The sequence below is a fragment of the Pyrus communis genome, chromosome 8 (assembly GCF_963583255.1).
Source record: "Pyrus communis chromosome 8, drPyrComm1.1, whole genome shotgun sequence".
NCBI classification, from domain to species: domain Eukaryota; kingdom Viridiplantae; phylum Streptophyta; class Magnoliopsida; order Rosales; family Rosaceae; genus Pyrus; species Pyrus communis.
The window spans coordinates 24,899,743-24,914,273 of NC_084810.1; the positions used below are offsets into that span (position 1 = coordinate 24,899,743).

At 41.2% G+C, this 14,531-nt stretch overlaps 3 protein-coding genes across 3 annotated transcripts in view; 1 reads left to right on the forward strand and 2 right to left on the reverse strand.

The window, feature by feature from the left end:
• Window positions 1-1,094: 1,094 nt before the first annotated feature.
• Window positions 1,095-1,862, reverse strand: LOC137743212 (uncharacterized). Its single transcript, XM_068483095.1, has one exon. It carries the CDS (start codon window positions 1,860-1,862, stop codon window positions 1,095-1,097), a length of 768 nt encoding a protein of 255 aa, XP_068339196.1.
• A 3,442-nt stretch (window positions 1,863-5,304) lies between these two features.
• Window positions 5,305-9,387, forward strand: LOC137741339 (putative disease resistance RPP13-like protein 1). The gene has a single exon (XM_068481063.1). The coding sequence runs from the start codon at window positions 5,305-5,307 to the stop codon at window positions 9,385-9,387; it is 4,083 nt and encodes a 1,360-aa protein (XP_068337164.1).
• A 1,508-nt stretch (window positions 9,388-10,895) lies between these two features.
• Window positions 10,896-14,531, reverse strand: part of LOC137743834 (GPI-anchored protein LLG1-like) — a 32,927-nt gene continuing 29,291 nt past the window's right edge. Inside the window, exon 3 of the mRNA XM_068483768.1 lies at window positions 10,896-11,481. Within this exon, the coding sequence (XP_068339869.1) occupies window positions 11,120-11,481 (362 nt within the window). The 3' untranslated portion in view covers window positions 10,896-11,119. The remainder of the gene's footprint in view (window positions 11,482-14,531) is intronic.

Genomic DNA, 14,531 nt, shown 5'->3' on the forward strand with positions numbered 1-14,531 from the left:
TCAGGACATGTCTCTGAGCTTGTGGCTGTGGCATAAACCATAATGTTCGATTCAGTAAATACTGAAAGCTTTGAGAAAAATCAGTGAAACGAGAAATTTCTCTTAACGAGTTTCATTTTTTGCAGTTTGACGGTTGACATTGCTCAAGCTTCCCCGTAACATTTGTTTACTCGTTCTTGGATTGGTTGCTTCACTTCCTTCTTTCAATCTCGATACCTTCCTTTCTCCTGAAGAAGCTGTTAATACAATACAAATAGATGGAGTAGTATGGTGGAAAGGGATTCCGTAGACTGCAAAGAAAGGAAGTAGAAAATTGTTATGATATAAAGCAAAAGAAGGTGCAAGTTATTCTTCAATATCAGTCCGGATTTGTTAGCGAGCCATCTCTCGTCTCTCTACTTCCATACCATGTAAGTGCTTTTTTGCCATGGGTAATCTATTTCATTTTATATAATTTACAATTTGAAATAGTAGGGATGAATTCTTGCTTATTCAAATTTGCATGGATAATATTTAGGCTATGAGTTGCATTTTTTTTTTTTTTTTGTACTGTTGGAAAATATCCAAAAATCAATTGACTTATATGATAATGAAAAGTCCTGTTTCAACCACTTTTACGGGCTCATTGGAAGTGCTTTTGGCATAATTAGTGCTTATTAGTTATTATACGAGTAAAAACATTTTGTTTGACAAAAATTGGAAATATTAGTTGAATATAGGAAACACTTGAAATGGGGGTTTCAACAACATAAAGAAGTTGGAATTGGTTGTATAGGAATCACTTAGAAACTCTTTTTGCTAGAAGTGTGTTTATAGAGACTTTAACGTTGAATTTATATAAAAAAAATCCAAGTGCTTATTGAAAAAGTACTTGAAAGTGCTTCTTGAAGAAGCATATATCATGTGTTTCTCCAAAAAGCACTTCTATGATCCAAAAACACTTTTTAACTCTTATTCCAAAAGAAGCCAAAGGCTCATCATTGAGGGTTTTATTTTTTATTTTTTTAGTTGAAAGATAGGAAATTTATTAAACTTAAAAATGAATAAGTTACATTTGCATTTTCTGCTAAAATATTAAAAGGGAACTCTAGTCATTACTCATTCCAACCAAATCTCCCGCCATGCTTATTGACGTATGCTGCTACCGAATGGGCTGCACGATTGCATTGACGAGGGGTAAAGCAAAACCTCACCAACTGGAATAAGCTAGCCATCCTCCAAATATCTTGGGGATAAGTCTCAAGAGTCACATCGACCGTGATCTCATTATTTAGTATCTGAATCAATCCCTTGGAATCCGATTCCACCACCAATCTAGTACTGGCCTCCATAAGATCGCTTCCCACAACCGTCTCCAAACCTTGCCTAATCGTCTCCACCTCTGCCATATTAGCAGCCCCAAACCGCCCCTCTCCTACCCTTCCCGCAAGCTTTGGGATCCCAGCAAAATCCTGAAGCACCCACCCCACCTCTCCTTCCTTACTGTCTTTTCTCCATGCCGCATCAGAATTCAATTTTAGCTCCCCAAATGAAGGTTTCTGCCATTGCCCCGCACCCTCCTCGAGCCCCACCCCTGGACACTTCCCCTCCCCAGACAACCTAGAATCCCTTTGATCCCCTCCCTCCCCCATCGTATCAATCATAGCATCCCTAAACTCCTCCACATGCCGCTGCCATAATTCCACAGCCACATGCGGTAGAATCCACACCCCCTGGAAAACCACCTCATTCCTGCATTTCCAAATACGCCAAAGCCCAAAAACCATCTGCTGCAATATCAACTCGGCATCCTCCTCCTTCTCCAAGTGCTTCACGATTCGCTGCCAACCCTCCAAAAAATCATTGACCCTCATACCTGCCATATTAATTTGCAACGACATCCCAAACCAAAATGCACGGCTAAACTCACAATCAAAGAAGAGATGAGCCTCAGTTTCATCACTCGCTCCGCAAAGTTCACACCAATTCACTACTCGGATCCGCCGACGCTCCAAATTGTGCCTCACAGCCAAAGCTTTTCTACTAGCTTTCCAAAGAAAAAACCAGAGTTTATTCGGGACTGCAAGAGTCTATATCCTTTTCCACATCCCTCCCAATGCACCTGGTGAACTTGACATCCCGCTCCCCTTCCTCCCAAACTTGCCATTTTTCATCATCTCCATCTCAACATGGTACCCGGACCTCACCAAATACAACGCATTCTTAGTATAATGCCATATTCGTTTATCCTCACACCCACTTCAACTAATCGGTATAGTTCGAATCAATTCCAAATCCTCCGGGTCCACCATAGTCGCAATCTCCTCCATTTTCCACCCATGCCTATCTGCCGTCATCAACTCACACACCTTTAAATTGGGAGCCCCCTGTGAGATCCTACATCGTCCAGGGAGTAGATCCTTTATGCCTTATATGTACATGCTCCCCTCCCGATAGCACGAGGCTTTTTGGGAGCTCACTGACTTTCAGTTCCGAAGTAAAGCGAGTTCACGCGAGAGCAATCCCACGATAGGTGACCCACTAGGAAGTTCTCGTGTGAGTTCCCAGAAACAAAACCGTGAGGGCATGGTGGGGCCCAAAGCGAACAACATCGTGCTACAGTCGAGTCGAGCCCGGGATGTGACAATTTGGTATCAGAGCCAATCCCTGGCTGGAAGTGTGCCGACGAGGACGTCGGGCCTCTAAGGGGAGTGGATTGTGAGATCCCACATCGCCCAAGGGAGAGGATCATCTGTGCCTTATCTGTACATGCTCCCCTCCCTATAGTACGAGGCTTTTTGGGAGCTCACTGGTTTCGAGTTCCGTAGGAACTCCGAAGTTAAGCGAGTTCGCATGAGAGCAATCCCACTATGGGTGACCCACTGGGAAGTTCTCATGTGAGTTCCCAAAAACAAAACCGTAAGGGCGTGGTCAGGGCCCAAAGCGGACAATATCGTACTACGGTGGAGTTGAGCCCAGGATGTGGTGGGGCTTGGGCTAGGATGTGACAACCCCGTTCCTCAACTGCGGTTTAAATGAATGAGGCTTAAGAAGCCATGGATTAGCCACCCTGACCATGTCCCCGTTCCCCACCCTCCACCAGAATCCCCGTTGAGCCCAGGATGTGGTGGGGCTTGGGCCGAGATGTGACAGCCCCGTTCCTCAACACCGGTTTAAATGAATGAGGCTTAAGAAGCCATGGATTAGCCACCCTGACCATGTCCCCGTTCCCCACCCTCCACCAGAATCCACGGTGTAGAATTTGCCTCCTCAAGAAAATACTTTTCCACCCCCACGACGATTTATTTTGTTTCTCGCCTCCAGGAAGTATGAGTTTGGAAAATATTTATCCCGAAGCACCATGCTAAGCATCAAGTCCTATTTCTGTAGCACTCTCCAACTGATTTTAGCCAACATAGCCAAATTAAACCCAATCCTCCAAGTTTGATAGCAGATGTCAAATTTATTAAATGATTTTTTAATAGATTAATATAATATATAATAAATGTTGTGTTTTTTATGTATTTGATTGGTTGCTTCAATTATTGGACACCACAAAAAGATAACTTTTTTTATTAAACAACATTACTATTTGACATATCGGATGAAGCAAAATATTGTACAAAATGTCAAATTACCACATAAGCTATTAAATATCATTTTGATGTTTAAAATTTGACAACTCATTTGGAGATACTCTTAAGTGCTTGATTTAAGGGCTTGAATTACGTCCTCAAGCTGCAGGGACTCCTTTTCAAATATTATAGTTGTTCGAAAGTGCTTGAAAGACGAGGGTAGAGACTTTAACAAGATGATAGCTATATCATCGTCTTTGTAAGTTTCTTTGACCTTTTGAAAATTTGCTAAGCAATTATGGAACTTGCATACATAATCTTCAATATCACCTCCTTCTTCCAGACAAAGATTGAATAGTTCAGTCTTGAGAAACAGTTTATTAGACACGGTTCTGCCTATATAAACCTTCTCCAACTTGTCCTATTCTTCCTTAATAGTCATCTTTTCTATAACGTAGGACTTGACTGATTTTGTGAGATGAATCTCGATGGAACTCTTGGCCTTCTTGAGAATATTGGTCCATGTTGTTTCTGTCAAGTTTGTAGGCTTCTCACCAAGGAGTGCATCATCCAAATCCTAAGGTATCAATACATTCTTCATCATCCTTTGCCAATCCGTGAAGTCATCCTTGTCGTCAAAATGTTTTAACGCAGGCCTTAAGCTTCCTAAGCCTGCTACCTTCATTCATCTTGCCATCGCAAAACACCTTAACCCAAGCTCTTGATACCAATTGTAAAATTTCAGCTGCCCTCTAGATTATGTTCTCTGATGTATTTGTCAGTAGACTAAACTCAACAAATAGAGAACAACTAGAAACACACAATATTTGTACTGGTTTAGCAGAACTTTTGCCTACGCCTAGTTGTGATTTTTCTAGATAGAGAAATCACGACTTATTTAATTAATAATAGATTATACAATACTTTTGCAAACCATAGAACTAATCTCATTCCCTCTCTTCTCTTGTTTGTCTCAGTTTTTCTACTTCTGGCCGCACCCTATTTGTAAGTACAGGGTGCTGTTTACATGCCTATCTTTCGATTAAGTCTCTTAATCTATTTGTAATAGGAAAGCACACTTGCATTCATATTCCGTTTCTGCTTTTAGGATTCCTAATCTAATTGTACAAGAAAACTTGATTCTTTACTAATCTTTGTAAGACAATAATTTGTGCATCTTTAGCTTTTCTAATACAATCCTAAACAAAATAGAACTCTAAACTGACGAGCAAAATCCTAACAAGCTTTACAAAGTGTGTTTCAAAACATGGGTGTCCCCTGATCCTAACTCTATGTATAACGAATCATGTTTCATAAACCATCTTGTTATGATTTCAATGGAAGTTGGTAAGGAAATGGCTGGCTCTTATTTTTGGCAAAAAAAAGTGTTACAAATTTATGTGCAAAAACAAAAGAACATCTTACTCAAGCAATCACGAACCAATTTGATTACTATGCTCAGGACATATCTCTGAGCTTGTAACTAGGACATAAATCATAATTTTTTATTCAGTAAATACTAAAAGCTTTGAGAAAATGCGGTGAGACAACAAAACTAGATTTTGTGTAACTTTTTCTTAATGAGTTTCACTTTTTGCAGTTCGACGGTTGACATTGCTCAAGCTTCCCCATAACATTTGCTTGCTTGTTCTTGGATTGGTTGCTTCACTTCACTCTTTCAATCTTGATACCTTCATTTCTCCTGAAGAAGCTGTTAATATACACTATCCTGAAGAAGTTCTTATAAGCTATGTCGCTGGGAGAGGTCTTTATTTCTGGATTACTTCAAGTGTTACTTGAAAGGTTGACATCTCATGAGACGCTGAGCTACTTTAGACGCCTACTTGGCGTTGGCAAAGAGCCGAAGAAATGGAAGTCAATGTTGTCTACTATTCGAGCAGTGCTGAATGATGCGGAGGAGAAGCAATTGACTGACCAAACAGTGAAATTGTGGCTAGATGATCTCACAAACTTGGCCTATGATGTGGAAGACATATTGGACAAGTTTTCAACCGAGATGTTGCGACGCCAAATAAAGGAGAAACATGGGGCTACCACAAGCAAGGTATGGGGTTTGTTTTCTGATGTTAAATTTAACTGTAACCTGAGCTCAGAAATAAAGAAGATTACTGATCAGTTAGATGAGATATTGGAACGAAAAAAAGGACTTGGTTTAAATGAGGGGATGCCATCTACTAAGGCATGGCACATGCCGCCAAGTTCCCACCTGCCAGAAGGACATGTGATTGGAAGGGATACAGACAAGACGAAGATTATTGACTTCTTGTTGAAAGAAGCACCTCGTGCCGTTAGCTTTCATGTAGTTGCCATTGTTGGTATGCCTGGAGTGGGAAAGACAACACTTGCAAGGCATGTTTATGATGATGACGCGACGAAAGAGTTTAACCTAAAGGTATGGGTATCTGTGTCGGATGACTTCAATCTTGAAAAAGTGACAAAGGCAGTTCTTGAATCCGCCACATCTGGTCTTGCAAAGGAGTTCAAGGAATTCAACCAGGTTCAAGAAAGTTTGAGTAAGGAGCTCGCAGGAAAAAAGTTTCTAATTGTTTTGGACGATGTTTGGGATACATGTACCTATGATTTGTGGATAAAATTGCAGTCCCCCTTTCATGTTGGAGCATTAGGAAGTAAGATAGTTGTGACAACACGTGATAAGAATGTTGCAAACATGATGGGATCCACTATTTATGAATTGCGTGGCATATCAGATGATCAATGTTGGGAAGTCTTTGAGCATCATTCCCTCTTGGACATTACAAAAAGGCCGCAAAATTTTGAGTTGATAAAGGAGAAAATTGTTGCAAAATGTCGCGGATTGCCATTGGCTGCAAGGACTCTAGGAGGTCTTCTACGTTGTAAACAAGTAGAAGAATGGGAGGAAATCTTAAACAACAAGATGTGGAGCCTATCAGACAATAGTGGCATTCTCCCAGTATTAAAATTGAGCTATCACTATCTCCCTTCGAGTTTGAAACGGTGCTTCGCCTATTGTTCTCTACTTCCTAATGACTATGAATTTGGGGAGAAGCAGTTGATCCTTTTATGGATGGCAGAAGGTTTGATTCAACAACGAGTAGAGGACAAGAAACACTTGGAAGAAGTAGGCAGTGACTATTTTCAAGAGCTATTGTCCCGGTCATTATTTCAAAGTGCAAGCAAAAGCAATGATAAGTATGTAATGCATGACCTTGTTGGTGAGTTGGCGCGGTGGGCTGCAGGTAAAATATGCTTTTCATTGGAGGACAAGGGAAATGGTGACTTGCATCCAATGGCTCGTCACATGTCTTATGTCAGTGGTTTCATTGATGGGGTTAAAAAATTTGAGGCCATTTCCAGAGTTAAACATTTGAGGACATTCTTACCGCTTCCACAATCAAGGTATAACTGTCTAACTCGTAGGGTTACATTTGATCTATTGCCAGAACTGCGAATCTTACGGGTGCTTTCTTTGAATGGCTATGAAATAACTGAGCTGCCCAATTCAATTGGTAAATTGTGGAATCTGCGGTATCTGGACCTTTCTTACACATGGATAAAGAGTTTGCCTCCATCAACAACCACTCTTTGCAATCTGCAAACATTGTTATTAGAATGTTGTTCTAAATTGAAGGCATTGCCAGCAAACATGAGTAATCTAATTAGTTTGCGGCATCTCAACAGTTCCATTGGATTGGAAGGAATGCCTCCGCATCTAGGTCGATTGACGAATCTGCAATCCTTGCCGTATTTTGTGGTTGGCAAAGGTAGTGATCAGTCTGGGATAAGAGAGATAGGGTCCCTATTGCATCTCCGAGGGACATTGTGGCTCTCAAGATTGGAGAATGTGGTTGATGCTGAGGATGCTAATGGGGCCAAGTTAATAGACAAGGAGAGGCTTGATTCATTGACGCTGGAATGGTCTAATTTGAGCGGATCGAGGGAAATGGTGTTGGGTGTGCTTGACATGTTACGACCTCCTAAAAATCTCAAAGAGCTCACCATTCAGGGTTATGGTGGATTGAATTTTTCATCGTGGATTGGAGATCCTCTGTTTTCTAACATGGTGCGTGTAAACTTATATGGTTGTGCAAATTGTCATATCTTGCCACCAGTTGGACAGTTGCCTTGCCTTAAAGAACTTCATATCAGGGGAATGACTGCTGTGAAAATCGTTGGTCCCGAATTCTACGGAAAGGGTACTTTGCCTTTTCGAGAATTAGAGATTCTCGAGTTTTCGGAGATGGAGCACTGGGAGAAATGGCTGCCTTTCGATCAGGATAAGGGAAGTGGTGTTTTCCCTAGCCTAAAAGTGCTTTCAATCAGCTACTGCCCTAAACTGGAGGGTGAGTTGCCGAAGAAACTTAATTCGTTATCAAAGCTTGAGATTTATTGGTGCGAGAAATTGGTGGTGGAAATTGCCAATTACGAACACGCGAGTGAACTACGCATCGATGGTTGCAAAGCGCTAGTGCATACTAGCGCAGAGGTTGACTTTAAGTTATTAGAGACGTTGCGTCTTTCAAATATTTCGGAGCCGCGGTTGCAAGCAAGGGGACTTACGAAGGGAATGGGCAAGATTAAGGAGTTGGAGATTAGTGGTTGTGAGGAGCTGACGTCTTCATTGAAAAATGAGGATAGATGTTTCCCACACCTGATTTCTCTTGTTCGTTTGTTTATTGAAGGCAACTCTGCCCTGGTTGAAGATATAGGAAAAGAATTGGAGGGGTTGCTGCAGGTATTAGCTTGGAAGCTTGAATATCTGGAAATAAAGAATTGTCGAAGTCTTCCGAAGTTGCCGAAGGGGTTGCACCAATTGTCGTTTCTTCAAGAGCTTCACATAATCGCGTGTGACAGTCTAGTTTCTTTTCCAGATGTTGGCCTGCCACCTTCTCTTAAAGTCTTGGAGATTCAACGTTGTCGCTCTCTGATGTATATTGCAAAATATCAGATTCCCCAAAATCTGAAAAGAATAAAGGTATGGTTCTGTGGAAGTTTGAAATCATTAGTGGAGGAGGAGAAGGAGCTCGTTGTTTCTTGTTCATCTTCTTTTTCTGTTTCTCTTGAGCACTTGGAGATAGATGATTGTGCATCTCTGACATCGTTATCACTGAGAGGCCAGCTTTACAGGGCGCTTAAACACCTTCAGATACGCGGATGTGAAGGGCTAGAGTTAATAGCATCAGACCGGTTCTTCCACGACAATACTAATAATTGTCTTGAATATATTAACATTGCCACGTGTCCAAATCTGAAATCCTTACCGGAGGGCCTATGCCACCTCACCAATCTTCAAGCTTTTATTGTTTGGGGCTGCGAAAAATTGGAGGTGTTACCGGAAGACATTCGCAATCTCACGTCTCTCAAGGAATTGGAGATTGACTGCTTGGAAGGTTTGACTTCCTTTCCTCCCAACCTGACATCGCTTGAAATTTCTGAACTCAAGAGTTGTAAGCGGCTCTGGAAGTTGGAGTGGGGGTTGCACAAACTCTCCTCTCTTAGAGAGTTGTCGATCACAAGTGAAGATCCAGATGTGTTGTCATTTCCACCTGATGGGAAGGAGGAGATGCTGCTCCCCAAATCTCTCACTAAACTCACAATTGGTGGCTTCCCAAATCTGAAGAAACTCGGCAATGGCATTCAATTCCTCACCTCTCTTCAGACTCTGGAACTAGCTAATTGTCCAAGGCTCGCATCCATTCCAAGGGAGGGCCTGCCTCTTTCACTTGGGGAACTTTGGATCGAGGGGTGTCCTTTACTAGCAGAGAGATGTCAACCTGGAAAAGGACGATACTGGCCCAAAATATCCAACATTCCTTGCCAAGAAATAGATTAGACGCTCTAAAGATCCAGGTACTTTCTGTTTCAATCAACATCAAGAATGTAATGTTATTTAAATCCAAATGTCCAAAATGTGCCAAAAACATGGCATGTAACCCATATACAACTTTCATGTTGTAAGTTTTCCATACACTCTTTCAACATTATCCGATCATATCGAGCTTTCTCCATGCAGCTGATCGAGCGGCCTGGTCCTTGGTGCATGAGCGCATGGGTGACACAAGAACCAGTTCCGGCACAAGTCCAGAATCGAGTTTATGCAGACACTATGGGTAAGTAACCTTCTGATAACACCCTCCCACAGAGAGCAGAGAGAGGAACATGCTGATACTGGAATACATTTATCATTGTATAATTATCTATATTTATAACTGTGATCGTCTCAGATTATGTAAGAATTCTACCGTGTACAAAATCTTTCAATAAAGTTTGAATATATACAGCTATCTTATATGTCACGATGATGAATGAATCGAATATTTTACTAGTCTTTCTCCAAACCTCAGTCGCGGCGGTAAATCCTCATTTCGCCAGACATTGGTTCCAGCTCTTTCAGGTGCGTGAACGCAAGGTTCCCTCTCCTCAGGTCACCATGTATCCGGCAATCACCAAGACGCACCCCATATTACCGGATTAGGCTTTTCTGGCATTTACATGATGAGCTCTTCCGCCTCTTCCAGCCACCCGGCACGGCCAAGAAGGTCCACCGTGCATCCATAATGTTCGATAGTCATGCACTATTTGATCCTAGTACTCGTATCCCATTTCGACACGTCCCGCATGGGAACAAGCAGATAAAATGGCCACAAAAATGACTTCGTTCAGATACATTCCGTTCACAACCATTTCATTGAACAGTTCGAAACATTTCTCAGCTTCGCCATGCATCGCAAAACCAGAAATCATAGCTCCCTAAGCAACTGTATCTTTTTGTGACATCTTCCAAAAGGTTTCGTAACCGTGTTCATGACACTGTAGGCAAACACATCAGGATAAGATATTCTATTGAAAATCGACAAGGCATGGTGAATTTGCGTGACTGTCACATAGAACTGGCGAAGCCTCCCGGCATTTAGAGGGTGGTCAAAGAGGCCGGATACAACCAACTGAGCATGCGCTTTTCTAACTTGTTGGAAATTGCTGCACATTTGAAGCAAAACCAGAGTGGTCAGCATTCTAACCGCGATTTTCAGAGGGAAGGATGGCAAGTTGTTCTGACTGGGAAGAGACGGAGGAGCGAGAGCAGCAATGGAGGGCAGCGGAGAGCGAAATGGGAGCCGCCTAAAGCACGAAAACGCGGTCAGTGGATGTAATGTTAATGGTTGTTGCAGATGCACAAGAGAGTTACGCAATTATATAGAGCTACAGAAACAAAATTCCAAAGCAAACAGATGATATGAAGATAATTGAATCTGCGTGGTCCCCACATCACAAAATCCAGCTCATTTTACACAGATCATTCAACGCGTTCAAGGGAAGAAGTAGGAGATAAAGCTCAAGAAATTGAAAGATTCTGCACTGTATTATGGCTGTCAAGGTATTGCACAAAAGGACTTATAAAATTGCAAATTACAAATGCCACCCACAGAGTGTTGATAATTAAATGGAAAGAATCTTATAGCTCTAGCACTTGAGGATAAACATAGATGAAAACCAGATGAACGAAAAAAATTGTAAATTTCTCACGTCAGAAGAATATACTAATTGCCGGAAAATGGTCTGGAAATTTATAGTAACCGGGACAATGCTAGGAAGCCAGCAACAAGCATTAGCAATGGAGACGGATAGTGTGCGGTATGAGCCCCATTTACATCATTGGCCACTGCAGATGGTGGTAATGCAGGGCATATCAGACCTTCTTTTCCGTCGTGGCACTCATTGGCGAAAAGTCCTGGTGGGTAGTTTCCGTAGAGGTTGATGTAGCTGAACATAATTGAAGCGCATTCATTTGCCAAGTCATTAAGCACATCTGCGTAAGGGCAAGCCAATTCCTTGAATGCACCACAACACTGTTTAGCAGGGTATTGGGGTCCCTTGCATTGGCTTGTGATAACCGTGTAGTTCAAAAACTCAAAGTTCACTGGGCAACCTGCAGATAAAAGGAGCCAAAATTTCATCAGACCAAGTTATTTACCTCCTATTAAGATCTACCAAAAAGAAAAATGGGACCGAAAGATATTAAGTTTCTATGTGATGCAGAACCAAAAAGAGATTTGGTGTGACAACATAAGCTTCCAAGTTCGTATCAGAAAATCCAAAACCAACAACTTCCCATGATCCATCCTAAACATGCTTCCAGCCTTCGAGGTCTCTCAAAGGAACAAAACATAAGCTCCTTCTACCTATAATTCCCAAATCAATGGAAAAGGTAGAGAGGGGCAAATAACACCCATTTTCCAACTGCCATACGGAATATGGGCAATCCAATTGTATGAAAGGTTTCAACGGGAAGACAATACACACAGCACAATCAAGCTGCAGAATGTTTATGCAACCATTTCTTGGATTCAAATTGAGCCCAATCTCAAGCTCCTCTACTTTCCATTTTCCATACACTTTTTTGACGTTAGCCGATCATATTGAGCTTTCTCCATGCAGCTGATCGAGCAACCTGGTCCCTGGTGCCTTAGTGCCTGCGTGGCACATGAATCAGTTCCGGCAGATGTACAGAATCGAGCTTATGCAGACACTATGGGTAAGTAACCTTCTGATAATCTCCTCCCACAGGGAGCAGAGAGAGGAAAATGCTGAAACTGGAAATACATTTATCATTGCCTATTATCTATTTATAACTGTGGTTATGTAAGAATCCTACCATATACCAAATCTTTCAATAAATTGTGAATATATACAGCTATCATCTATACCACGATGATGAATGAATCAAATATTGTACGAGTCTTTCTCCAAACCTCAGTTGCAGTGATAACTGCTCTTATCAATTTAAAATCCCCTTTGTGTATCAAGATCAAGAGTATTACATGTCCATAGAGGATTGCCATTTCTTGCGGTTTTGCGATCTTCCAACGTAAAGAATGGTGTTCCAATTTCAGTTTCATCAAGGACCAACAATCTATGAACCCTGTTCCACATGTTGTGGATTTCTTTGTGCCTGCTATGATGATTAGTCCCCACTACAAACTCATGGACGGCGCCACATATTTCGATGAAACTCAGACCACTAGCAGTCTCCAATTCATTTTCTCCGATGAGTTTCCGAATTTTAGTTGCACTTCCTTTCTCCAGCGTTGGCAAACATAATCCCTGCTAGTTTGTATCTGTAACTAGACATTGGTTCCAGTTCAGTAAAGTGCTTGAACGCAAGGTTCCCTCCCCTCAGGTCACCATGTGTCCAACAAGCGCCAAGTAACGCACCCCATACTACTGAATTAGGCTTTTCTGGCATTGACATGATGAGCTCTTCTGCCTCATCCAGCGACCCGACACCCCATATTCTCCTTTCTATAAACTCTTTCAAATTAAGCCCACTTCTCTACAAATATCAAATAACCAAGCATCATAAATCCTGCAACTATTATTTTCCTTCAAAGACTGAAATCCTGCAACTAAAATATGCATTATTAAGGAACTTGGTTTAGGGCAATAAATAACTTCATATTTTAGCATATGTCAATCGTCATTTCATTTTTTAGCAAAGTTTATCAAAACAATTTTCCTCTTAAATTTACTAAGATGCAGGTCTTCGTGATAAGGTAGAATATATATTTGAGATCAAAAAATGGAATTAGATCGTTTAAAACAAAAACAAAAAAACACACAAAAAAAAAAAAAAAAAAAAAAAAAGCTACATTCATACTGTAGCCTCAAGACCATAGGATTGCACATCAGAAAAGCTTTTCAAAAGTGCATTCCCATCAAACCTTTCCAGAAATACATTTCAGGAATCACTGTTGCAATCATACTGAAATGACGTTAATTAGAAAGCAAGAGCACCAGTATGTTGCAACTGAGAAACCATGCAACCATGAACTATCAAAGCAAAGACCAGCACCAACAATGCATAAATGAAAATCTACTACCTTCGTACAGTGTCTAGATCTCCATATGTGCTTACTGGCAAAAATGCAGTAACGCAACCAGATATCAACTGAATAGGTAACACCTTGAACTGCTCGTTCATAGACCTCCACAACTTTATCGATAGAACCTAGACGTGTCTCATGATCCGCATACTTTACCAACGTAGAGCAATTTGTTAGTTCAAAAAGAAGTGCTAAGGATTCATCTAATGACTCAAAGATCCAGCTAAAGTACCTCTGCAACCGTCTCTGCCTCTTCAATTAAAGTAGACCAGGCACTGAAATCCGAGGAATTGGCCCTCACAACGTTCCACAGTCTATCTTCTTTGGCAGACATAGCTGCAACAAAAGAGAGGAAATAAATAAATACAAGAAAACATGTAAACTGCTAAATGAAGGAAATCCAGCCGTACAATCCCACAAAAAATAAAGTAAAAACAAATCAATAATAAATCATGAATTAAATTAAATTTCTCACCTCCACCTCCAGCAGAGCTTTCACATTCTCAGCCTATCACCAAAAAAAAAAAAACACCTTGAACTTCGAAATTAATTGAAAGAACTATAAAATTAATAAACATCGTCCTCATCTAGCTAATTAAAATATAAATAGAGAAACCAGAAAGATGAAAGCTTAAGGAAAAAAAAACTTTTGGGTAAAAAATACCTAAATTTACAGAGAAAGTTAGAAACATGTAAATAAGAAATTGAAAAGATGGTTTCTTCAGAAGCAATTTCTCAGCAACTTTCAAAATCCATTAGGATTTGAAAAATAGAGATTTTAAAGAAAGGGAAGGGAAGAGGGCCTCAGATTGAGATCGCGAGGGAGTTTCAGAGTTAAATCCTTACCTTGAATACTCGATGGTGAGGTCTCGAGGGATTGGTCAATGGCGAAGGCCGACGTACGGTGATTCGGAAAAACTTGCGGAGTAGGCGTTGATGTCGTGGTCGAGCAGCTTGAATCGGAAAGGAAGTTGTCGCAGAGTGAGGAGCCGCCTGGAGGAGGCGTCGTTGCAGGGCGAGAGCGCAATGAGGGTTTTCGTCAAAGATGCCAACAGGGGCAAATCCGTCATTTTACAGAAAAATTAAGGGCATACCA